At 37.1% G+C, this 25699-nt stretch overlaps 1 protein-coding gene across 1 annotated transcript in view; it reads right to left on the bottom strand.

Annotated features, from left to right (window-relative positions):
• LOC150090699 (putative ubiquitin carboxyl-terminal hydrolase MINDY-4) overlaps window positions 1-25699 on the bottom strand; it is a 238239-nt gene that overhangs the window by 83599 nt on the left and 128941 nt on the right. Inside the window, exon 10 of the mRNA XM_090369549.1 lies at window positions 2704-2776. Within this exon, the coding sequence (XP_090225675.1) occupies window positions 2704-2776 (73 nt within the window). The remainder of the gene's footprint in view (window positions 1-2703; window positions 2777-25699) is intronic.

Here is a 25699-nt window from a genome sequence, read left to right as displayed (position 1 = left end):
CGTCAATCACTGCTTTCCCCCTCTTCTCCTCGCCGCCATTTTGAAGGGTGCACCATCAACTAAATCTTAACCTTCTTAACCTTAAGATATAAAATCAAGTACATATTGTACTTGATTTTATATCTTATTCAAAAGAATTATAATCATTATTGGATTTATATTACATCAAATATCACTACATACTATAATACCAGGATCCTTACTAAAAGGTCGGGCAGTTAGGCTCCCGGTAAATCCCAAATATCTAAATAAAATGCGGTTTCTATGCTTTTGCTTTTTGCTTGCTAGCTCTAATTTTTTATACCTCAAAATCAATTAGAGCAATTCGAGGGATATTGAGGTATATTACTATCCTTAATCCTCTTCATATTCGTCTTAATTTTTAGGCATAAGCCTTCTTTTTCACTACATAAATAAATAGTTGATACTCGTATATATTATTCATTTTTCACTTCCATTATTATTAATTTACACTGCTATCTGTAGGGTGAGCAGTTATTCTGCCAGTTTTCTGCTAAATTTAAGGTATATTAAAGTAATTAAGCTAATTTGATTACATAATTACAGTAAATTCTCAGTATATTTGAACATAGAAAAACTGGCAAATGGCAAACAGAAACAGATAGCTTCTGCTAATTATTTATGGGATATATTGAGTGGAGTACAATGTTCCTTGTTAATGTTCCATTCAATGTAACCATATATCTATAATTAGCTATATTATCATTTTACTTTTACTATTTCATTTAATTTTATTTTATTTTATTATATGTGTTTATTTATAGGGTACAACAAAAAAGTCCAACATGGGTTATTTAAATTTGGCACTTTGAGCTAATGATTATAGTTTTCACCCCTAATACTTTTGTCCAATTTATCTAGTTGGTATTATAATTAACTAAAATATGGTTATATATATATATATATATACTATATATATATATATAATCCAATTAATCCAAAAATTAAATAGAGAGATAGAAATTAATAAAAATATATATTAAAAATAAATCAGTAAAATAGTAGGAAAGCTAATATCAGTGGCAGCAGAAAAGCACGATCCACTACATGTTGCTTATAATAAGCTAAATTAAAATAGGATATTTGCCAGTAGCATGGCAAACCAGTAGAGTGAAAAAGAACTTAGACAAATAAAATAACATAATAATAACAGAAAAATATATGGGGGGGATAAAGAAGAAGAAGAGGGTAGTGTTGAAGCAACATTCCTAAAATAATTTAGAAAATTAAGCCAATTAAAAGAAATTTAGCAGCCCCTCTTGATGGCACCCGTTTCTGAATTATATGAAATCTCACTAAGGTGGAAATGTAGACTAACAACATCACATGACCAAATAAATTGAAAATAATAATTAATAAAATGAAATAAAATAGACTGATCATTATGCCCCATCTCGACAGAGGACCACGCAATAATAGTCAGGGAATCACTGCATTTCAAACACTAAACAAATCCATGCAACAACAGAATGATACTAAAATCAGACCGCCGATGCAATAGATTTGCACAGCGGTGGTCCTTATGCAGCGAAAAATAATAAAACAGAAAGCCTAGTTCTCACATGGCCAAACCACACCACTGACAAAACAATAGTTGAAATTAAAATATATAGAAACAAATTAGGCTATAGATGGCAGTACGAATGCAGTGTTAGCACATCGTCACACTACCCCCATGTAAATATAATCCAATTAATCCAAAAAAATTAAATAGAGATTAAATTGCCAATGCAAAAATGAGAAAAGAGCTGTTATGTATATAAACAACTTTTTGATGTTTATGTTTTAGCAGCCAACAAAGTTGCTCTAAATCAATCTCAAAGTTACTGGACAACATAATCATTGTCTCTCTACTTCTGTGGAGGAAGTGGTTAGTCTACTTTAAGAATGGTTCCTTTACAGGCAAGACCTACTTCAAATGATTGTGAGTATTGCTACAGTGGCCCATGTTTAGTGATCGGGAGTGAAATACAAACAGACCACACACATGTGAAGGAGCATAAATTGAAATTGAGCAAGGATAGTTGCAGGACTCCCTCCGTAGCTGAGTGGGAGTGCAGTAGCACATGCTCTTTGAGTAGACCGGGGTTCAAGCCCCTGACTGCTGAATACAGTCGATTTGCCAACCTGCACTGGACCAGCATGGCAGATTATGGTCCATTTCCCTCAGCATGAATTGTTGAGGAGGCTTCCATCCTGCAGTGGGTTGATAATGGCTGCACTTGACCTTTTTTTTTAACCTTTAGTTGCAGGACAGATGTGCAGAAGTTTCTCTTCAGCCAGCAGGAAGTTGATTGCTGAAACAAATTTCCATTTGGTGTTGTTGTAATGGATGGGTAATACAGAAGTGTTTTTTTTTTTTTTTTTTTTTGGCTGATGCTGTATAAACCTACTTCCTTGGATTATTTGCCACTCTACTAATACTAATGTGATGCTCCTGCTCATAAGGCAAAACGCAATACTAAAAAGATCACATAAGAGATGGTTTATCATTGTGATGAGACAAGCACTACAAAATAATGTTTCTTAACATCCACATATAACTACTTGCAATGTGAGTGAATGGTTATATAAAATTTTATTAAATAAACATCAATAATATCCAAATGGCATTTTGACACTTCAGGTTTTAAGTGTGATGAATTAAAATGTCTATGCAATAAAATCAAACTATTCACTTACACATTCACTAAGTCCATCTGGTATAAAAGAAGTTCCTATATCATCTAAATCAAGTACTGGCCTTTCAGAATTACTAAAGATAAAACATTTTGTTAAAGAAACAACAAAATCATAAACCAGAATTTTACAATGTTCAAAATATTTTAAATATGCAATTTATGACCAATACATTTTATAAAAAGCTAATAGAAAACAAGGTGCTAAGACAATGATGCACACGTAATTGGGCAAGCTAGCAGACATTAATCAGAAAAAACAGGCAAACAGTAATTAGTGAAGTAATGTATTCAAGCAAGCCTTCTGAGATGTTCCCAACGAGCAGAGGTTAGCATCAAATAAATATTACAGGAGGAATAAAATGCAGATAATACTCAACGGCCAAAGAATAAATTATATTACAAGTGTTATAAATCAGAATTTCTGAGAAAAAAGGTTGAATGCTTCATGATAGTTGCTAATCCAACATATCAAACTGGACAAACTTTCTCATTGATTTAAACCAACTAACAGTATTACAACAGAATGATCCAGAACTGCAGTGATCACCATAAAATTATTATATATCAAATGATAGTAATTAAAGATGCTATATACCTCATGTGAATGTTATGTACCTTTATTAGAATGGTCATAAGGTAACAAAGATTAATAACAATATAACCACTACAATGCTAGTATCTAACAACCAGATGTTCCATTACTTAACCGAGTGAAGTCATCAAGCTTAAAGGGGATGAAAATAAGTACACATTCTTTGTGAAGAACCTTTCTTTACTTTTTGTAAACTCTGTTCCTACCAACATTTTTTTCATATGATTTTGCCTGAGTCCAACAGTTTGATAGGGATGAAATTTTGATGGTATGGCAATTACCCTAAAACTAGATGGCTATGCTCTTCTAAAAATTTCATCTATAACATAATGTTTAGTTGCAAGCTTATTTTCTCATATAAGGGTGGGGCTTATTGAATCAGGATCTTTTTTTGTAACAATTTCATTTTAAAATAAAGTGTTGATGTTTTCTTTGAAACAACTGAGTATTTTACATATGCAAAATTCAGATTTCATTTCTGCCTTTTTCATGTAAACTGACCACCATTGTACTCACTGTATTCAAATTCTGCATCCTTTGTCAGATTAGCACCATGTTTCATATTTGTGTAATGTCTATACTTACAATACTGATAGGAGTATAGTAAATACATTTGATGAATTATTGTTTAAGTTATCAAATACAGATATTACACGAATATGAAACATGGTGCTACTCTGACAGAGGATGCAGAATTTGAATACTGTAAGTACAATGTATACAAAAAGGGGAAGGATAAGAGAGGGAAGGAATTATGCTCTTTGTTAAGAAGCACACAGATTCTAAATCAGTATACCCAATTGACACAAACAGCCAGTGTAATGTCAATTCAGTTTAATGTGATACACTGGAGAGAGACAAAGAAAGAAAAAAAAAAAAAAAAAAAAAAGAAAGAAAGCAGGTATGTTTTATAGGCTAAAATGAATGTGATGAGTATGACAAACAACTACACAGAGAAGAGAGAGCCAGAATGTCTCATCATGGGGGATTTAAATTTTCCATATACTGCAATTTGATTTTCCAAAATTTTACTGTGTAATTTTACTGTATACAACATGTTATAGGCAACAAGAAAAAGCAACATTGATAATCTGATTACACTGGCTAACAAAAAAAATTTTTTTTCATACCTCAAGAGCAAAAGTAGATTCTAAAGAAAACTGTAAAATGGTTATTAAATCATTAATAACCGTTTTGCACTTGTCACTAACTTTAATGTAAGAAGAAGAAAATGAAGTTGGAGATTCAGAGAGAAGCCAGTTACAATATGCTGTATTCTTATCAATGATGGACATCATGGCGAGATCCAATTTTCCTTATATTTCGAGGGTACAGCTCTGAAACGGTGTTTGCCAGCCAGCTGCTAGTTAGTACACCGGACCGAACCTATTGGTAACTCTCTAGGAAGCTTCCGGTTCAGCTAGTGTACAATCTTGCTACCTCTACTCTGCCAGATTGTGACTGGAGGGAGTTCAAGTAGTGTGAATGCACAGGGGGTGCATTGTTGAGGCCATGTTATGTCAAGGAGGAGGGTATATTCTTACCATGTGTACACCATATCTAAAAATTCCATTACTTCATATAGCACACTTTTTTTTCACTATTGAATACAACATGAATTGTCAAACTAATAGAAAAAGCTTATCTGCGAAAAGATCTAAACCTCCCAAACACTTTCTAGTTCACTTCACAAATACGCGTGTTCTCAGTTCTAATCTCAACAATGTCCATTTCCACTTGCAGTCTGCCAAACCCCATGTACTTTTTCTGACAGAATCTCAGTTATCGGTTGATTCAACTACTGCTCATCTCAGTTCCCCAAATTATTCGCTGCATGGATCCTTTCGCCTCAAAGGTGGTATTTGTGCATATGTCTGTTCTGATATTCCCTGTCAGAGACTTGGTAATTTGGAATCTCCTCTTCTTGATCTTCTCTGGCTTAAAATCTCTCTATCTCATTCTGTCAAATTCATCTGTTGTCTCTACCGTTCTCCCAACTCCACTAATCACTTGGAACCCTTTGACTTCCTCTATTTGCAACTTGACTTTCTCCAGTCCAACTTTCCTAACTATTAGATAATTTTCCTTGGTGATTTTAATGTTCACAACTCCAGCTGGCTTCCATTTTCTAGTCACACAGACACAGCTAGTCGACATGCTGTGGCTTTTGCAATTACCCATGACCTCCACAAATTGTTCATTTAGATACAAGAATATCGGACAATCCTTACCATACAGCCAACACGCTTGATATTTTTCTCACAAACAACCCTTCTAAGTACACGGTTGAAGTGAGTGGTCCTTTAGTCACCTTAGATCACAACTTGGTGATTCTCTTCTCCAATGGAGCCATTATCTCATGGCTATTCCCAACCTCGTGTCATTTGGCATTACAAGAATTCAAAATGGGATGACCTACGAGATTTCTTTTCTTCTTTCCTTGGTCAGATTACTGTTTCAAAACTTCTGATGTGAACGTTTCCTCAGATTGTATAAGTGAAATTATTCTAGTAGGAATGGAATCCTTTGTTCCACACTCCATTTTAAAATCTCGTCCTTTATCTAAACCATTGTTTTCCAATAAATGTCTTAAGGCTGTTCAAGAGAAGAATGTTGCATATCGTAATTGGCTTGTTTCCAATTCTTCAGTTTCATTTTCTTTCTACACCAAAGCTCACAACAATTGTAAAGCAGTTATTAATCGTTCCAAACTTGATTTTGAACAGGCTAAGAGTAGCAAACTTGCCTCTTGCCCTAATGGTAGCCGTGCATTCTGATCTCTTGCCAAAGTTATTGGCCGCAACTTTTGCCCATCTGTGCACCCACCTCTCTCAAAACCAGATAGTTCTGTTGTCACTTCAGCTAAGGATAAAGTTGATCTGCTAGCATCCCATTTTTCTTCCAACTCATATATTAATGATCTTGGTAAAACACTTACGACCATTCCCAACACACTCCATTCAATGCCTCCTGTGGTCTTCCATCAAAAGGATGTCAGAAGGATTTTGACGAATCCTGATGCTAAGAAAGTTCCAGGTCCTGATGGTATTTCTCCACTTGTTCTCAAAACCTGTGCTTCTGAATTTACTCCTGTTCTTTGCCACCTTTTTTTTTTCACTTTCTTAATCCAAAAGTTGTTTTTCCTTCTGCTTGGAAATTTGCTCATATCCAGCCAGTTCCTAAAAAGGGTGACAAATCCCTTCCATCCAATTATCGTCCCATTGCAATTACTTCTACCCTTTCAAAAGTAATGGAGAAATCAATTAATCGTCAACTCTTAAACTACCTAGAAACCTTCCGTCTGATCAACAATCGCCAGTATGGATTCTGTCAGTATCGATCCACTGGTGATATTCTGGCTTATGTTATCCATTTATGGACAAATTCAATGGAAAAGTTCGGTGAAATACAAGCAGTTGCTCTTGACATCTCTAAGGTTTTTGATCGTGTTTGGCATAAAGATCTTCAAAACAAGCTTCCATCTTATGGTTTGTGAACTGTTTTTTGTAATTGGTTATCCAGTTTTTTCTCTGATCGCTCACTGAGGGCGATGGTAGATGGTTCTCTGTCTTCTAACTTCTCCACTAATACTGGTGTCCCCCAAGGTTTAGTTCTTTCTGGCACTCTTTTCTTCTTGTATACTAACAACCTCCTTCCATTGACTGGAAATCCCATCCATAGTTTTGCCGATGATAGCACGTTGCATTCCACTTTCCAGTTCAAGAAACCTTGCCCTGCACAAACAGCATCAATTTCTCGAATATCTGCTACGAATTCCTTAAATGCCGATCTGCAGGTAATTCTCCAGTGTGAGTGATATTATTCTTAAATAGATGAAATCCTTTATTCTGCATTCCACCCTAAAAATTTTCTCCCTTATCCAAATCGAAGATTTACATAAGGGAGAAAATTTTTAGGGTGGAATGCAGAATAAAGGATTTCATCTATACAAGAATAATATCACTGACACATTGAGATCAGAAGGTTTAAGGCAGCAACTCAATCAAGGAAAAGAAGAACAGAAACCATGCATGTCACCCATTCTGTATTTTTATATTTCTGAATAACTAATTAAACTGAATCAATAAGCTTACTTCAATATTTTCTTATGAAACCCTTGTATTCTAATACTCACTACATTACCAAAGTTAAAATTTTATAAATTACTTAAATGAATTTTACAGCACTCAGAAGAAAGCAGAAAATTCAAAATATCCAGGATCAACAATTGAAGGCTTCTAACCCTGACATTCGGAACTACAATAAATCATCCCAAATACAAATGAGTGGCCGACCGGGCTAGCCGAGTGGGTAAAGTACCTGCCCGGCAACCCAAAGGTTGCGGGTTCGATTCCCGCCTCGGGCTTGGATCAAAGTACTGCAAAAACCTTGGGAGGTGCAATATGGCCACAGAAGCCGATGCGCCAACAACTACCAAATCACAAAAAAAAAAAAAAAAAAACAAATGAGTGCAAAAAAAAAAAAAAAACAAATGAGTGCAAAAAAAAAAAGATATTGGCATCATAAAATAAGATAAATATAAAGAGCAAATAAAATTACAGTTAAAATAAACCATCCTCCCTTAAAGCCACAGAAGCTTTTCGACTCAAATGTCGTCTTCACAGGTAGCATAGAAGTATTATGTGTGCCATATTTAAAAAGAGCAGAGACTAGCTACTTCCCTTGCGCATGGGTATAAATGACCAAGAGTCCAAAATGAGAAAAAGACGAACATTAATCAAGGTTCCTCAAAGTTTCATTTTAAGGGTTTCTTTCAGCTATAAGTAATTTTGTGTAATTGTGTTGAATACTGAGGATTTTAGCTTCATTAAGAAAAAATGGTGTATCCTTCAGTAATTGCATAATATGCTAATTCAGACCCAGAAGAACATGAAGCTCAAATTGATGAAAAATGCTACTTAACCTTCTGTTCTAAACATGTTAAGCCCTGATATGAAGAATCACAATCCATGCATGAAATATTGTAAACAGGTCATTTGTTTGTAATGAATTATGATCACGCTGTTTGTTTAAAACCACATGTAACTTTCTCATAGGTTTAAAAGCAATTCTGTATTCTGTGTTTATAAAAGGTTTCTTCAATGGGACATACCACTGTTCTATGTATGGAAGTGAAACAAATATTTTTCTGCAGTACTGTTATTAGCAGTAGTATTATTTTGCAAACTGTCTATTACTTTGTCTTTTATTAGCATTAGTAGAGGCATATGACGTAAGAAAGCAAGCTTATACAGCATCATCAAAAAAAAAAAAAAAAACCCCTTCCCATTTCACCCATCTATTCACTCCAAATGTTTGTCTAATTCTGTCTTGTATCTATTTAATCTGTGAACTTCTACGACAGATGGAAGTTTGTTCCAGAGATCAACCACCAACAGGCTAAAGGCAAATTTTCACACATCTAATCTACAACTGACTTTATTCAATTGGAATTTATGACCCTTCGGGCGATTAATCTGGGCAAGAGGAAGAATCCCATCAGCATTTCAAACCACTCAAGGCAGAGGTGTAGCGCTAAAAGAAATAGTACCGGAATGCTCGTCGATTAACTACAAATAGTTACCTACACTTTTTTTCATTTGTAAAAATAAATAAGTCAAAGAAAAGAATATTTGTTCAGTATTTATTTATAACTATTAAATAAAAATTTCAAAAGTAAAAAACAAAGACAAAAAATTTAAAAAATCAGAAAAGAAAAAAAAAAAAAAAATTAAAACAAAAACTCCAAAATAATATAAAAAATACTGTTCAGAAGAATCATAGAAATTCCCATAAAGATCGATTACGTATTCTTGTGTGACTGCCTATTTTTTGTTTGTTGGTCAACAGCAGAAGGATGAGACCGCAACGAAGTTCAGACATAAAAATTTGGATTCCATAAGTCTAATGGTGGACCGTGTAGTTTAATAAACAACAAACTTGCCACATGCTCAACAAGAATACGGACTCTTTTCTCATCATGCAGTATGATTGATGACTTTTGAGGTTATGATAAACGTCGTGACGAGATCCAATATTCCTTACATTTCGAGGCTAAAGTTCTAAAACGGTGTTCGCAGGCCGGCCGCTAGTTAGTACACCGGACCAAACCTATTGGTAACTCTCTAGGAGGCTTCTGGATCAGCTAGTGTATAGAGAGGGCGCTGACTCTATTTAAAAGTTACAGCTAACAGTTACAGGCTCCGCAAAAACGATAAGTGTTTGCCTTTTATTTACATGATTGTTGTTTTATATTGTACTTAATACGTAGTCATATAGTTATAGTTACGCTGGTTATTTTTTATTTTAATTTAGATAAAGAGTTTTTGTGGATTTTACTTACGATAGATAAAACCGTTATTTTTGTTCGATTTTTGTAGCCATTGTTTTTGTATATAGGGAATTCAAAGTTTTTGTAGGAATTCAAATTTTTTAATTGAGGTAGCTCTAACGCATAATTATATAGTAATACGCTTCACTGTTTCTATTTCATAGTTTCTATTCAAATACTACTGACATTTAATTCATTGATTTTATTAATTTAAACTACCATGCCCCGAACTAGAGCAGCAAAGCAACGGGCACAAAGTGGCAGGAGTGTTGTGACTCGGGGGAGAACTGAGGGGGGCGATTCTCCAACGCGTCACAGCCTAAAAAAATGTGCAACTTGTGAAATGTTTGCCGAACTCTCTGGAACGGAACATGATATTGCCATGGGGGATGTCTTTGTGTGTGCGCGATGTAAGGAGTGTAAGGAAATCAGGCGACAACTCAGCGTTGTTATGGGCCTATATGAGAGTTTGAAGGACAGGGTGGATGCCCTCGAAGGAAATAAATTGAGGGGCCCATCAAGCTCTCAGCTGCCCACATCAACGCCAGAGCTTGCACTTGGTCATCACGCAACACAGCGGCAACCCCCAAGGCAGAATGCGCTGGTCCCACAGGAACTATTAGTTGTTGGTGACTCTATTGTCAGGGAAACGGGGAACATGCTATGTAAAAAGGATAGGTGGAACAGGACCAGGGTATGTCTGCCAGGGGCAAAGGTTGATGACGTTGTGGAGCGGATATCATCTTTCAAGGGCACAAAAGGTGATATAGTTGTACACGTTGGCACTAATGATATTAAGAGTAGGAGACCGGCGGAATTACTCAACAAGTACAGGTCACTGTTGAAAAAAAGCCGTGAAATAGGGTGGAATTTGAAAGTGTCTGCAATTCTGCCCAGACACGATAGGAGGGAGTACATGATGAGAGCCTTGTCGATCAATTCGGCCCTGGAAAGATTGTGCAAGGCTCAAGGGGTAGAATTTTTTTCAGCCTGGACTGTACTTGTTAACAGGAGAGATTGCTTCTACAGGGATGGGATACACTTAAATAGAAAGGGTGCAAGAATATTTGCTGATGCTATCGAGGCAGTGTTAGGTGTCTCGGAAAACTGCTAGCTTGGGGGGATACAAAGACTAATAGTTTAACAGTAACCGCAGGCAGAGGTGAAAGTGATTCTTGCACAACTTCTATTAGAATAAGAAGCGATCTGGAGCGAGGGGTGTTGGGGGTTTCAGGGACGGATGGCAGTCATCCTGGAATAGTTGGGTATATGGGATGTGTTAGGGTAACAAGGAATAGGCATAGGAGCATGTATGCTTGCATGTATACCAATGCTAGAAGTATAGTAAATAAATTTGATGAATTTGAAGTGTTGGTCAAGACATCAAAGGCGGATATTGTTGGGATAGCAGAGACGTGGTGTCACAAAGATATAAGGAATGCAGAACTGGAATTTGGGGAGTACAATGTGTACAGAAAGGATAGACAGGACAGAAAGGGAGGAGGTGTTATGCTGTTAATTAAGAAAAACATAAAATCAAAAGAAGTGCATCCAGTTGATATAGATGGACAGTGCACTGTTGAGTCAGTTTGGTGTGACATAAGCACTGCAAAAGCAAAAATAAGAGTAGGAGTGTGTTATAGGCCTAATGACTCGAATGAGTACAATGAACAATTGTACAGAGAAATAGAGTGGGCCAGTAAATCAGAATGTCTTATAATGGGGGATTTTAACTTCCCAGATATTGACTGGAACTTGTGGGTTGGTCACTCACACACTAGTCAGACTTTTGTGGATTTATTGGATGATTGTTTTCTGCAGCAGCATGTTCGAGAGGCAACCAGAGAAAGTAATACTCTTGATCTGGTTATCAGCAGTGATCATTCGTGTATTAAGAATTTGCAGATAAAGGAACCACTAGGTGGCAGTGATCACAGTGTGCTGAAGTGGGATTTACTCAAAGAGGTAACTACCGTCAGGGGTAAAGGAAAGGGTTTTTGCTTCCGTAAAGGGGAGTACAGTGGTCTCAGACAGTTTTTAAATTCTGTACAGTGGGATCGACTGACGATGTTACAAACAGTAAATTCTAAGTGGGAAGCATTCAAGGAATTAATCGTGGAAGCTACTAGACTTTTCATACCGATGAAGAAATATTGTTCAAGGTTTAGGCCTAAATGGTTATCAAATGAACTAATGAGACTCGTGACAGAGAAGAAAAATGCATGGGATGCATATAAATTATCAGGCGACGCAGAAGCCTGTAGCAGATATAAGCTAGTCTGTAATCAGGTCACAAAGGAGGTTCGGCAGGCAAAGGCGGATTACGAGAAATCTTTGGCAAAAGATGCTAAGAAAAACAGCAAGGATTTCTTTACTTATATAAACTCTAAAAGGAAGGGGCTGAATATGATTGGTCCACTTGAAATCGATGGTTCGACTGTTGATGATCCTGCTCAGATAGCAAACAAACTGAATGAGTATTTTGCATCTACATTCACACGTGAGGAATCATTACAGTTTGAAAATGGAAGAAGGTTATCAAATTGTAGCAGTGTGCTTAATGATTTTGTAATAACTGAGAGCAAAGTGAAGGAGAAATTGTTGAAGTTAAACATAAGAAAGGCACCTGGGGCGGATGGGATCTATCCAGTTATATTAAAGGAGGCGGCAAAGCAACTAAGCAAACCCTTAGCCATAATTATGAGAGCATCCTTGGATTCAGGGGAGGTTCCCACGGACTGGAGATGTGCAAATGTATCCCCAATTCACAAAGGAGGTTCGAAGGGTGACACGAATAATTACAGACCAGTTAGTTTAACTTCTGTTCCGGGTAAAATAATGGAGTCACTGGTTAAAGATGCATTGCAGGATCATCTAGACAAGACTGCAGCAATAATTCAGACACAGCATGGGTTTGTTAAGGGAAAGTCTTGTCTGACAAATTTGATTGGTTATTATGATGTGGTCACAAAGGAACTGGATGCAAAAAATAATTTTGATATCATATACTTGGATTTCAGGAAAGCTTTTGACACTGTTGCGCATGGAAGACTACTGTACAAATTGGAGCAGAATGGTATTAAGGGTAAGTTGCTACAATGGATAAAAGGATGGTTAAGTGGGAGAAGACAGAGGGTGGTAATCAATGGGTGCTGCTCTTCGTGGACTAATGTTATTAGTGGAGTCCCACAGGGTTCGGTGTTGGGTCCACTGTTGTTTTGTATATTTATCAATGATATTGATGAAGGTATATCAGGCTTAATGTCAAAGTTTGCAGATGACACGAAGGTTGGCAAGGTTGTTAATGACAGTAATGGCAGTGTGCTACTGCAACAGGATCTAGATAATTTGGGCAGATGGGCTAAGAAGTGGCAACTGAAGTTTAACCTTGACAAATGCAAAGTACTGCATATGGGTAGAAGTAACCCCAGAGAAACGTACCAACTGTGTGGTACTACACTTAAGGTGGTAGAAAATGAAAAAGACCTGGGAGTAATTGTGCAGTCAGATATGAAGTTTTCTGAGCAATGTAGACAGGCTGCTAGGGCAGGTCATGGGGTTTTGTCAATGATATATAGGAATTTTGTTAGCAGGGAAAAGGAGGTGATTGTCCCTCTGTATAAGGCAATGGTCAGGCCACGCCTTGAGTACTGCGTACAGGTCTGGAGGCCTCATTTTAGGAAGGATGTAGATTTGCTTGAGCGTGTACAGAGAAGAGCAACACGATTGGTGAGGGGAATGAAGGGATCCTCTTACCAAGAGAGGCTTAAGTTCTGCAAATTGCAGTGGCTGGAGACTAGGCACCTGCGCGGAGATCTGATTGAGGTCTATAAGGCCTTGAATGGGTTGAGCACGCTGAATTCTGATGGGATCCTCCCACTTGTTCAGAATACGAACCTACGGGGACATAAGTTCAAATTAAGAAAGGATAGATGTAGAATAGATGTGCGGAAATTTGCCTTTAGCCAGCGGGTGGTTAATTGCTGGAACAAACTTCCATCTGTCGTTGTGGAAGTTGATAGGTTAAATAAATTTAAGGAGGAACTGGACAGGCAATTGGAGGGTATGGTGTGATTTTTTTTTTTTTTTTTGGCTGATGCTGCATAAGCTCCTACACTTGCTTTCTTGCATCAAGTGCCACTACTACTACTACTACTACTACTACTAATCTTGCTACCTCTACTCTGCCAGATAGTGACTGGAGGGAGTCCGAGTAGTGTGTATGCGGGGAGCATTGTCGAGGCCATGTTATGTCAAGGATCTGGGTATATTCTTACCACGTGTACGCCATAACCAAAAATTTCATTACTTCATACAGCATGTCCCACCACTTTTTCTTACTATTGAATACACCATGAATTGTCAAACTAATAGAGCAGGCTTATCTGCGAAAAGATCTAAACCTCCCAAGCACTTCCTAATTCATTTCACAAATATATGAGGTCTCAATTCTAATCTCAACGATGTCCATTTCCACTTGCAGTCTGCCAAACCCCCATGTACTTTTTCTGACAGAATCTCAGTTATCGGTTGATTCAACTACTGCTCATCTCAGATGCCCAAATTATTTGTTGTATGATTTCTTTCGCCTCAAAGGTGGTACATGTGCATATGTCCGTTCTGATATTCCCTGTCAAAGACTTGGCAATTTGGAATCTCCTCTCTTTGATCTTCTCTGGCATAAAATCTCTCTACCTCATTGTGTCAAATTCATCTATTGTCTCTACCGTTCTCCAAACTCCCTAATCACTTGGAGCTCTTTGACTTCCTCTCTTTGCAACTTGACTTTCTCCAGTCCAACTTTCCTAACAGTGAGGTAATTTTCCTTGGTGATTTTAATATTCACAACTCCAGTTGGCTTCCATTTTCTAGTCACACCGACCCAGCAGGTCGAGATGTTGAGGTTTTTGTAATTACTAATGACCTGGCACAGATTGTTCATTTACCTACACGAATACCAGACAATCCTAATCATACAGCCAATACGTTTGATCTTTTTCTCACAAACAACCCTTCTAAGTACACGGTCGAAGTGAGAGGTCCTTTAGGCACTTCAGATCACAACTTGGTGATTGTCTCATCTCCAATGGAACCTTTATCTCATGGCTATTCCCAACCTCGTGTTGTTTGGCATTACAAGAATGCAAAATGGGATGACCTGCGAGACTTCTTTTCTTCTTTTCCTTGGTCGGATTACTGTTTCAAAACTTCTGATGTTAACGTTTGCTCAGATCATGTCAGTGAAATTATTCTTGCAGGAATGGAATCCTTTATCCCACACGCCACTTTAAAATCTCAAAATTTATTGGAAAACCTTGGTTTTCCAATAAATGTACTAATGCTGTTCAAGAGAAGAATGTTGCATATCGTAATTGGCTTGTTTCTAATTCTTCAGTTTCATTTTCTGCCTACACCAAAGATCGCAACAATTGTAAAGCAGTTATTAATCAGTCAAAACTAGAGTTTGAACAGGCTAAGAGTAAAAAACTTGCTTCTTGCCCTAATGGTAGCCGAGCATTCTGGTCTCTTGGCAAAGCTATTGGCCGCAACTTTTGCCCATCTGAGTTCCCAACCTCTGTCCAAACCAGATGGTTCTGTTGTCACTTCAGCCAAGGATAAAGCTGACCTGCTAGCATCCCATTTTTCTTCCAGCTCATGTATTAATGATCTTGGAAAAACACCTCCCACCATTCCCAACACCTTCCATTCAATGCCTCCTGTGGTCTTCCATCAAAAGGATATTAGAAGGATTTTGATGAATCTTGATGCTAAGAAAGCTCCAGGTCCTGATGGTATTTCTCCACTTGTTCTCGAAACCTGTGCTCCTGAACTTACTCCTATTCTTTGCCAACGTTTTTAACTTTCTTATTCCAAAGGTGTTTTTCCTTCTGCTTGGAAATTTGCTCATATCCAGCCAGTTCCTAAAAAGGGTGACAAATCCCTCCCATCCAATTATCGTCCCATTGCAATTACTTCTACTCTTTCTAAAGTAATGGAGAAATCAATTAACCGCCAACTCTTAAACTACCTAGGAATCTTCCGTCTGATCAACAATCGCCAGTATGGATTCCGTCAGTGTCGATCCACTGGTGATATTCTGGCTTATGTTACCCATTTATGGACTAATTCAATGGAAAGGTTAGGTGAAACACAAGTAGTTGTTCTTGACATCTCAAAAGCTTTTGATTGTGTTTGGCATAAAGGTCTTCTAAACAAGCTTCCATCTTATGGTTTGCCAACTGTTTTTAGTAATTGGTTATCCAGTTTTCTCTCTAATCGCTCACTGATGGTGATGGTGGATGGCTCTCTGTCTTCTAACTTCTCCACTAATGCCGGTGTCCCCCAAGGTTCAGTTCTTTCCCCCACTCTTTTCCTCTTGTATATTAATGACCTTCTTCCATTGACTAGAAATCCTATCCATAGTTTTGCCGATGATAGCACATTGCATTCCATTTTCCATTTTGAGAAACCTTGTCCTGCTCGATCAACTTCAACTTCTCGAAAATCTGCTACCAATTCCTTAAATGCCGATCTTCAGGTAATTCTCCAGTGGGGCAAAGACAACTTAGTTGATTTCAACCCTTCTAAAACTCAGTCTTGTCTTATATCTCGCAAAAAGGATTCTTCTGCTGCTATGCTTATCTTTAGGGACACTCCGATTTCTAGGCAAAATGATATATCTCTTTTGGGGATTACCCTGACTTCTAATCTCTCTTGGCACAAGCACATTACAAATATTGCTTCCTCTGCATCTAAAAAACTTGGTTTTCTCTTTCGCTTTCGGCGTTACTTTTCTTCCAAACAGCTGCTCACTCTGTATAAATCGCAAATCCGCCCAGCCATGGAATATTGTTCCCACATCTGGGGTGGTGCCTCCAAAACCTCTTTCAGGCTTCTTGATTCCATTCAGAAGAGGGCAGTTAGGTTAATTAATGATTCATCTCTAACAGAGTCTCTCCACTCGCTTTCTCACAGACATACTGTTTCTGCTGCATGACTCTTCTACAGATACTTCCATGGGCACTGTTCTTCTGAATTGGCTTCTATAGTTCCCGCTCTCTCTTTCAAAACAGTATGAACACATGCCGCCACCAGCCAACATCCATTTACTGTCCAACTCCAAACCCACAGAACCAACTTTTCATCTTTCTCGTTTATTCATTCAACTGCCGTTTTCTGGAACAACCTTCCTTCATACGTATTTCCTGAAAATTACAATCTACAGAAGTTCAAGTCCAATGTCAACAAATATCTTCTTTCGTCTTCCCAACCTCCAACCCAAGCACGGTACTAAGTACTATAGGTTCTAATACCTCTCGTGTTTGGGGTTCACATAAAAAAAAAAAAAAAAGTTAATATTAAATTCATACTCGCATTCAGAAGAACTGCAAGCTATAATTTTGGAATAAGTTTTTAAATGTTCCAAATCTGTGGGCACGCTACGACCACCATTAGCTAAATAATCCCTGTAGGCATTAAAAAATTTTGTGAAAGATAAATTCAAACGTTTACAGGGAGATTCTATTTCATTTTCTCCAAATCGAAGATCAATTTCAAATGGCCATTCGCCTGGTTCAAGAATTCACAACTTTTATAATGTCTGAAGTTGAAATTCCTTCAGTAGAATCTGTACTAACACTCAGCCTATGCTTCATATTATTAATAATACTGTTTACAAATTGATTTCTATGAATTAATGTTACTGAAAATAATTGCATTTTTCCAATAGCATCTAAGGCTTCTAACACCTTTTTACCTTTTTTGAGGATCTTTTAAAAATTCCAAGTAATGAATTGTACAACAAATCAATTTCTCTGCATATACTATTATCATATCGCTTTTTTGCAATGATTCTGAAAGAATCGATAGCTCAAACGTCGTACATCAGGGCAAAATTTAGAAAAAACTGTTTGGATGACATTCGTTTATATAATCCAATGAACATGAATTGCTCGGTTTTGTTTTGGTTGTTATCTTTACTGGAATTTTCAAAATGATGGCATAAAGATGCAAAATTTTGCCAAACTGCTGATATGGTCCTAAAGGAGCTGACCACCAACCTTACATTAAATACCTATCCAATCCATTCAATTTCTTTGCCAATGCTGGTAGCGCATGCTTCTATTTCTCTCTGATATTTTGGAGATTGACAGTACAAAGTGTCCATAAATATTTGAAAATAGTTAATTCCATGAACTTCTGATATTGCATCTCCAACTGAAAACTCAAGCTGATGGTTTAAACAATGCCATATGATCAAATCTGGATATTTTTCTAATAATTTTTTTCCAACTCCACATTTTCTTCCCAACATAAACTTTGCCACTTGCCCCATTGCTCGTAAAAGAAATTAAATAGTGTTTTAAATAATTGTCATCAAATCTGTATTTTTCAATACATTTTAAGAGACACTCTGTTATCGTGAAAGATGTTTGATCTGGCAATTCAATTAAATCAAGAAACAAGTAATGTGGATCTTCCATTTTATTGGTTTCACATTTTAAATAAATAATCAGAGTAGATTTCTTGCTTAGTATGATGAGTGGTAGACTCATTGATGAGAATTGATAAGTTTCCACGTATGTCCACAATTTGTTGGCACAATTTTAATTTCATTTGCCTTGCAACATGCTCTATTATATTAGTAGGTAATAATCTACTAATATAATAGAGCATGTCGAGCACTTAATCTTGAACGCAAACTGAGCAATAACAATGCCATTCAATTCTTGAAGTTGTAACAACTCAAAATGGTCAGAATATGGTCGATCATGTTTCGCAATATAATATGCAGTACTAAAAACCTTACAGCTGCTAGAAATTTCTGAGTCATTCATTTGATCAATTACCACTTCTAAATGTTGTTCATTTGCAGCTTGCAAGATTTTTTCAGCCTGTATATGTGAAAGGGCACTTCCATAGCCAGGTGGGCAGGAGCAGCAGTGTGTAGCACACGTTTCTTGATTAGACCAGGGTTTGAGCCTGTGACCACCAAATATGGAGGATGTGGAAAGGTCATTCCCTGACCTTTCCGCATATCCCCGGAGCAGACGATACAAAGGTTGGCAGGGTTGTTAAGGACACTACTGATGCTATGCTACTGCAACAGGATCTGGAAAGGCTGAGAGGTGGCAAATGAAGTTTAACATTGACAAATGTAAAGTGTTACTGGGAAACAGTAACCCCAGATCAACGTAGCAACTCTGTGGTACTACGCTGACAGTGGTAGAGAATGAAAAGGACCTGGGGGTAATTGTGCAGGCAGATATGAAGTTCTCCGAGCAGTGCAGACGAGCTGCAAGAGTAGCTCATGGTGTCTTGTCAATGATATATAGGAATTTTTCTAGCAGGGATAGGGATGTGATTATTCCTTTGTATAAGGCATTGGTCAGGCCACTCCTTGAGTACTGTATACAGGTCTGGAGGCCTCATTTCAAGAAGGATGTAGAGATGCTGGAACGAGTACAGAGAAGGGCAACAAGATTAGTGAATGGAACAAAGGGTTGCTCTTACGAAGAAAGGCTTAAGTTTTGCAAATTACAGAGTCTGGAGACTAGGCATCGGCGAGGTGATCTGATAGAGGTGTATAAGGCTTTGAATGGCTTGAGCATGCTCAATGCCGATGGGATTCTTCCTCTTGCTCAGAATAATCACCTGAGAGGGCATAAATTCAAATTGATTTTTTTTTTTTTTTTTTTGATTTGGTAGTTGTTGGCGCATCGGCTTCTGTGGCCATATTGCACCTCCCAAGGTTTTTGCAGTACTTTGATCCAAGCCCGAGGCGGGAATCGAACCCGCGACCTAATTCAATTCAAATTGAGGAAGGACGGATGTCGGATAGATGTGCGGAAATTTGCCTTTAGCCAGCAGGCAGTTGGTTTGAGGAATAGACTTCCATCACTTGTTGTTGAAGTTGATAGCCTAAACAAATTTAAGGCTCAGCTGGACAGGTATTTCGAACAAACGGAGGGGTGAAATGGGAGTGGTTTTTTTTTTTTTTTTTGGCTGATGCTGAATAAGCTTGCTTTCTTGCATCATATGCCTCTATTAATGCTAATGCAATATGGCCTTAGTTGCTAATGCTCCTGAAAACACAATAACAAAAATATATGTGAAGTACTTTTTCCAAATTCATAAATTTTCTTACGCAAAGATGTCAATTGTGCACTTCTATCTTTGCCATAAGATGATACCACTCATTCCTTTGAAATGCTAACTCCCTGCATTTTAGACAGCCCTAATTTTTTTACAGCAGCACAAGTCAAACATCCTAATTTTCTGGAATCACATGCAAGCCAAGGATATGCTTTTTTCTTCTCAGTCCACATGTCAGCATTCCAAACATGGGGCCAATTAAATTTTAATTCTGTGTCAGTTTCTCTCATGTTTAGATCTTGATGGAAAAGAAGAGGTCATGTTGTTATCATTTCCACATGTTTGTACATTTTCTTGCACAGTTTTCAGTTTTTTTATCAAGAAATCTATTTAATGTTGTTTGCTTGCATTTTTCGCTCATTTTGTATTTAATGAAAATTTCTTCTTTTAATTTTTAAATACTGAAATTACATAAATTTAAATTTATATATTTAATCCCACTCGTTCCTGTAAAAATTAATTTTTACCTTAGAAGAACCAGTAATAAATAAATTAAATATCTAAATAGTAGAGATCGGTCATAAACTTACATGTACATATTATATATATAATACATATATGAACGACAAAAAAAAAATCCTGCATGTCGTTCTCCAGAAGACTGTATGATCATGCCACATCGACTGTACAGTAACTAAATCAGACTTCAGACTCATGATTCATAAAACAATAAGTTCTAGCGTTCAACTCATTTCGAATCAAAATGCAGCATTCGCACGCATCACAGTATAACCCATTCGTTGGATCTCTTTCTCTAGCACATTGTATTTTAGCAAGAAATGTTCAAGTTTCATTGTGAAATTTATATTTTTGTTTTTAAATAAATTTTTAAAGAAATCTATTACTTTTAAAGGTTACTATTAATATATATTTTTAGTAGAAATGGGTAAAATAGATATTATTTCTCACTCCTCTTTGATTATGCTATTGTTTCATATTAGGTGTATAAATTTAATGATTTTCTATTATGACATTTGGAAAAAAGTACCAGAATGTTGTTCCGGTCTGAATACACCCCTGATTCAAGGCCTTATACACCTCAATCAATCACCTCACAGGCGCTTACTCTCCAGGCACTAATTTGCAAAACGTAAACCTTTCTACATAAGAGCAACCCTTTGCTCCATTCATTAATCTTGTTGCTATCCTCTATACTCATTCCAGCGCCTGACCATTGCCTTATATAAGAGGATAATTACCACCTTATCCTTGCTAGAAAAATTTCTGTATATTATTGACAAGACACCATGAGCTACTCTTGCAGACTGTCTGCACTGCTCAGAAAACTTCATATCTGACTGTACTACCCCCAGGTCCTCTTCATTCTCTACCACCCTGAGTGTAGCACCCCACAGTTGATACGTTACTCTGGGTTTACTGCTACCCATATGCAGTACTTTGATCCAAGCCCGAGGCGGGATTCGAACCCACGGCCTTTGTAAAGAAGCACTGCAGGATCATCAAGACAAGACTTCAGTTATAGATTGGACATAGCATGGGTTTGTTAAGGGGAAGGCATGTCTGACCAATTTGACACCATGAGCTACTCTTGCAGACTGTCTGCACTGCTCAGAAAACTTCATATCTGACTGTACTACCCCCAGGTCCTCTTCATTCTCTACCACCCTGAGTGTAGCACCCCACAGTTGATACGTTACTCTGGGTTTACTGCTACCCATATGCAGTACTTTGATCCAAGCCCGAGGCGGGATTCGAACCCACGGCCTTTGTAAAGAAGCACTGCAGGATCATCAAGACAAGACTTCAGTTATAGATTGGACATAGCATGGGTTTGTTAAGGGGAAGGCATGTCTGACCAATTTGACTGGATACTATGATGTGGTCACAAAGGAACTGGATGAAGGAATAACTTTTATATCATATATTTGGATCTTAGAAAGGCTTTTGACACTGTTGCACATGGAAGACTACTGCAAAATGTGGAGCAGTTCTGCATTGGATGCAAATTCCTGCTATGGATAAAGAGATGGTTGAGTGGGAGAAGACAGACAGTGGTAATCAATGGGCACTGCTCTTTGTGGACTAATGTTATTAATGGAGTCCCTCAGGGTTCAGTGTTGGGTCCATTGTTGTTTTCTGTATTTATAAATGATATTAATGATGGTATATCAGCTTAATGTCCAAGTTTGCAGACAATACAAAGGTTGGCAGAGTTGTTAATGACACTAATGACAATATGCTGCTGCAACAGGATCTAGAAAAGTTGAGCAGATGAGCTGAGAGGTGGCAAATGAAGTTTAACATTCACAAATGTAAAGTACTACATATGGGAAGCAGTAACCCTAAAGTAATGTATCAACTCTGTGGTACTACACTGACAATGGTAGAGACAATGTTAGTCTGAGCAGTGCAGACAGTCTGCAAGGGTAGCTCATGATGATTTGGCAATGATATACAGGAATTTTTCTAGCAGGGATAAGGAGGTGATTATCCCCTTGTATAAGGCGATGGTCAGGCCACACCTTGAGTACTGTATATAGGTCTGGAGGCCTCATTTTAAGAAGGATGTAGAGCTGTTGGAATGAGTAAAAAGAAGGGCAACAAGATTAGTAAATGGAACAAAGGGTTGCTCTTACGAAGAAAGACTTAAGTTTTGCAAATTACAGTGTTTGGAGACTAGGCACCTGCAAAGTGATCTGAGGTGTATAAAGCCTTGAATGGTTTGAGCATGCTGAATACTGATGGGATTCTTTCTCTTGCTCAGAATAATCACCTGAGAGGGCATAAATTCAAATTGAGTAGGATAGATGTGCAGAAGTTTGCCCTTAGCCAGCAGGTAGTTGATTGGATTGGTGGAACAGACTTCCATCTTTTGTTGTGGAGGTTTATAGCCTAAATAAATTTAAGGCTGAGCTGGACAGGTATTTGGAACGAATGGAAATTGGAGCTTTTTTTTGGTTGATGCTGCATAAGCTGGCTTTCTTGCATCGTGTGCTCTACTAATGCTATTATCTGGTTTCTTGCATCCGTTTTACATGTCCATACCATGTTAAAAGCTTTTCTTTGATGGTGTCAATAATATTTTTTTTTCACTTCCATTTTCTCTCTTATGTCTTCATTCCATTTTCTGTCTCCTCTAGAGGTTCTTGCTGGGCGTCTCCAAAAATCCATTTCTATGGAGAGTATTTGTTTTCCACTCACCTATTCAATGTCCAGATTTCCGCTCCATACAATAGAAGACTTTGTACAATCGTTTGAAATATAAGTTTCTTTGTTTTATTTAGGATATTTTTGCTCCACAGAACAAATTTAACATGCCGATAGCCTTTCTGCAGTCTGCAATTCTCTTATTGATCTCTGCTTGGGATGATCCATCACTTTGTAAGATTGATCCCAAATATTTGAATTTATCGACTTCTTTGATTTTAAAACCTGCAATATTTAGAATATGTCCTGATCCTGAAGACAACATTTCAGTCTTGCTAAAATTGATTTTTAAACCCCCATTGTTTATATTCCTTAAACAATTGACGACATGCATAGTCTGCATCTTCTAAGTCTTATACTATCACCACCTGATCGTCTGCAAAATGTAAATTGTGAATATAGGTGTTCTTATTAATCGGCAATCCCATTTTATTGCATTTTTTTGACCAGGATCTTAGGCAGATGGCGATATAAATTTTGAAAAGTGTTGGTGACATGCAATAGCCTTGTAATAAGTCTTTTCAAGTGTGGAATTCAGGTGACAAAGCTGATCCCACTTTAATTCTGCATCTATTATTCCTATAAATTGCTGTAATAATGTTAATCAGTTATCCATCAATATTTGCCTCTTTCAGTGCTTCCCATAAGAGTTTTCTTGGAACACTGTCATATGCCTTTTCAAGGTCAATGAAAATCGTAAAGATTTCTTTTCCTTTCGATTGGCATTTTTCAAGGATCTGTCGTACTATTGAAATATGGTCTATACATGACCTTCAGGCTGAAAAACCACTTTGTTCTTCTGACACCTTGATTCGGGCTTCTAAATAGTTCCTGATCCATTTTCCAAGAATCTTTAACAGTGGGTTCAGGATGCATATTCCTCTGTAATTTGAACAGCTTTTCTGATCGCCCTTCTTATAAATTGATGTAATAATCCAATGATATTAGATATACAGGCATACCTCGAATAACGAATAGGATGCGTTCCACGAAATTACTTCGTTAAGCGAAACTTCGTTTTCAGAGGTAAAAATACTATGGCCAGAATAGGGATACGTTCCTACGTAAAGAAAATGAAAAGCTTTTTTTTCGAACAAAGAAAAGTTTTATTAAATAAACAGTCAACTTACATACAAAGTGAAATCACATTTTAAAATTGATTGCTTATGCTTTTTTTCTCTTTCATTTAACAATTGCCTATACGGAGTTATTGCATTTAACACTGATCGTAACAATAACACTTCTTCCTAAATCAGGATCATTTTCACTAAAAAAATTTAAAACGTTTTCAATGTCATTTAAGCACCTTTTTAAATCTTTGGTTGTTAACACTTTTTCGGCAGGAACTTTAACTTCGTCTTCATTATCTTTGTCTTCGTTGCTAACAAGGTTTTCTAAATCTTCCACTGAAAGACCATCATCTTCTGCATTCAATAAATTCCTAACATCCTCTTCATCGACATTTTCGAAACCTATTGATTGAGCCATCTGGATAACTTCATTTCTAATTTCTTGGATGTTATTTTCTTCTTCTAGTACAACTTCTGGCCATATTTTGCGCCAAACTCCATTTAAGCATTTCTTAGTGACTTCTTTCCAAGAACTATCAATGCTTTCAATTGCGTTTTTAATGGTTTAGTTTTTCCAAAAAGTTTTAACTGTCATTTCCTCTTTATCGTCTAGTTCAGTTAAACTGCTTAATGTTCGACGCAGATAATAAGCTTTACATGATGCTTTTACTCCCTGATCCAATGGTTGAATCAGGGAAGTTGTGTTTGCTGGAAGAAACACAACTTTGACAGGAATGCATGTGTCCAACGTGTTAAGATCAGTAGGATGTCTCGGAGCATTGTCTAACAACAAAAGAGCTTTTTCTTCAAAGTTGTTTTTTTTTGACAATACCGTTTTACTTCAGGACAAAAGTGGTTAACAAACCAATCAGTAAATAACTCCTTGGTAACCCACGCTTTTCTGTTTGCTTTCCATATTACAGGTAAATTCATTTTTATGTTACCTTTTAACGCCCTCGGATTTTCTGAATGGTAAACTAATAACAATTTTAATTTATAATCGCCAGAGGCATTTGATCCAAAGAGTAACGTTAAACGGTCTTTGGCTGCTTTGAACCCAGCAGCTGATTTTTCTTCAATAGAAATGAAGCTTTTTGTTGGTAGCCGTTTCCAGAACAAACCGCTTTCGTCAACATTGAACACCAAATTTGGAAAATTTTCACGTTCAATTATTTCCTTTAGTTTTTTTGGAAACTTATTTGCAGCTTCTCCTGTTAATTTTACACTATGAATCCTGGCCCGTTTTTTTTAAATTTCTCGAACCAACCACGAGAAGCCCCAAAGGTTTCCGTAATTTCTTCAGCTTGTTTAGATTTCAGGTGATTAAACTGGAATATTTTTTTTTATGTTAAATGGGGCTTGAAATTGCCGACTTCGTTATATCGAAGCTTCGTTATCAGAGGTAACGTTAACCGAGGTATGCCTGTACTTGGATAATCCAAGTATATTATATCAAAATTATTCTTTGCATCAAGTTCCTTTTTAACCACATCATAGTATCCAATCATATTGGTCAGACAAGACTTCTCCTTAACAAATACATGCTGTGTCTGAACTATAACTGCAGTCTTGTCTACATGATCCTGCAGTGCTTCTTTAACCAGTGCAGAAGTTAAACTAACAGGTCTGTAATTACTTGTGTCATCCTTTGATCCTTCTTTGTGAATTGGAGTCACATTTG

This window comes from Mastigoproctus giganteus, chromosome 1, assembly GCF_048544385.1.
Source record: "Mastigoproctus giganteus isolate SK-2022 chromosome 1, ASM4854438v1, whole genome shotgun sequence".
NCBI classification, from domain to species: Eukaryota; Metazoa; Arthropoda; class Arachnida; order Uropygi; family Thelyphonidae; genus Mastigoproctus; species Mastigoproctus giganteus.
This window is presented reverse-complemented; position numbering and strand designations above follow the sequence as displayed.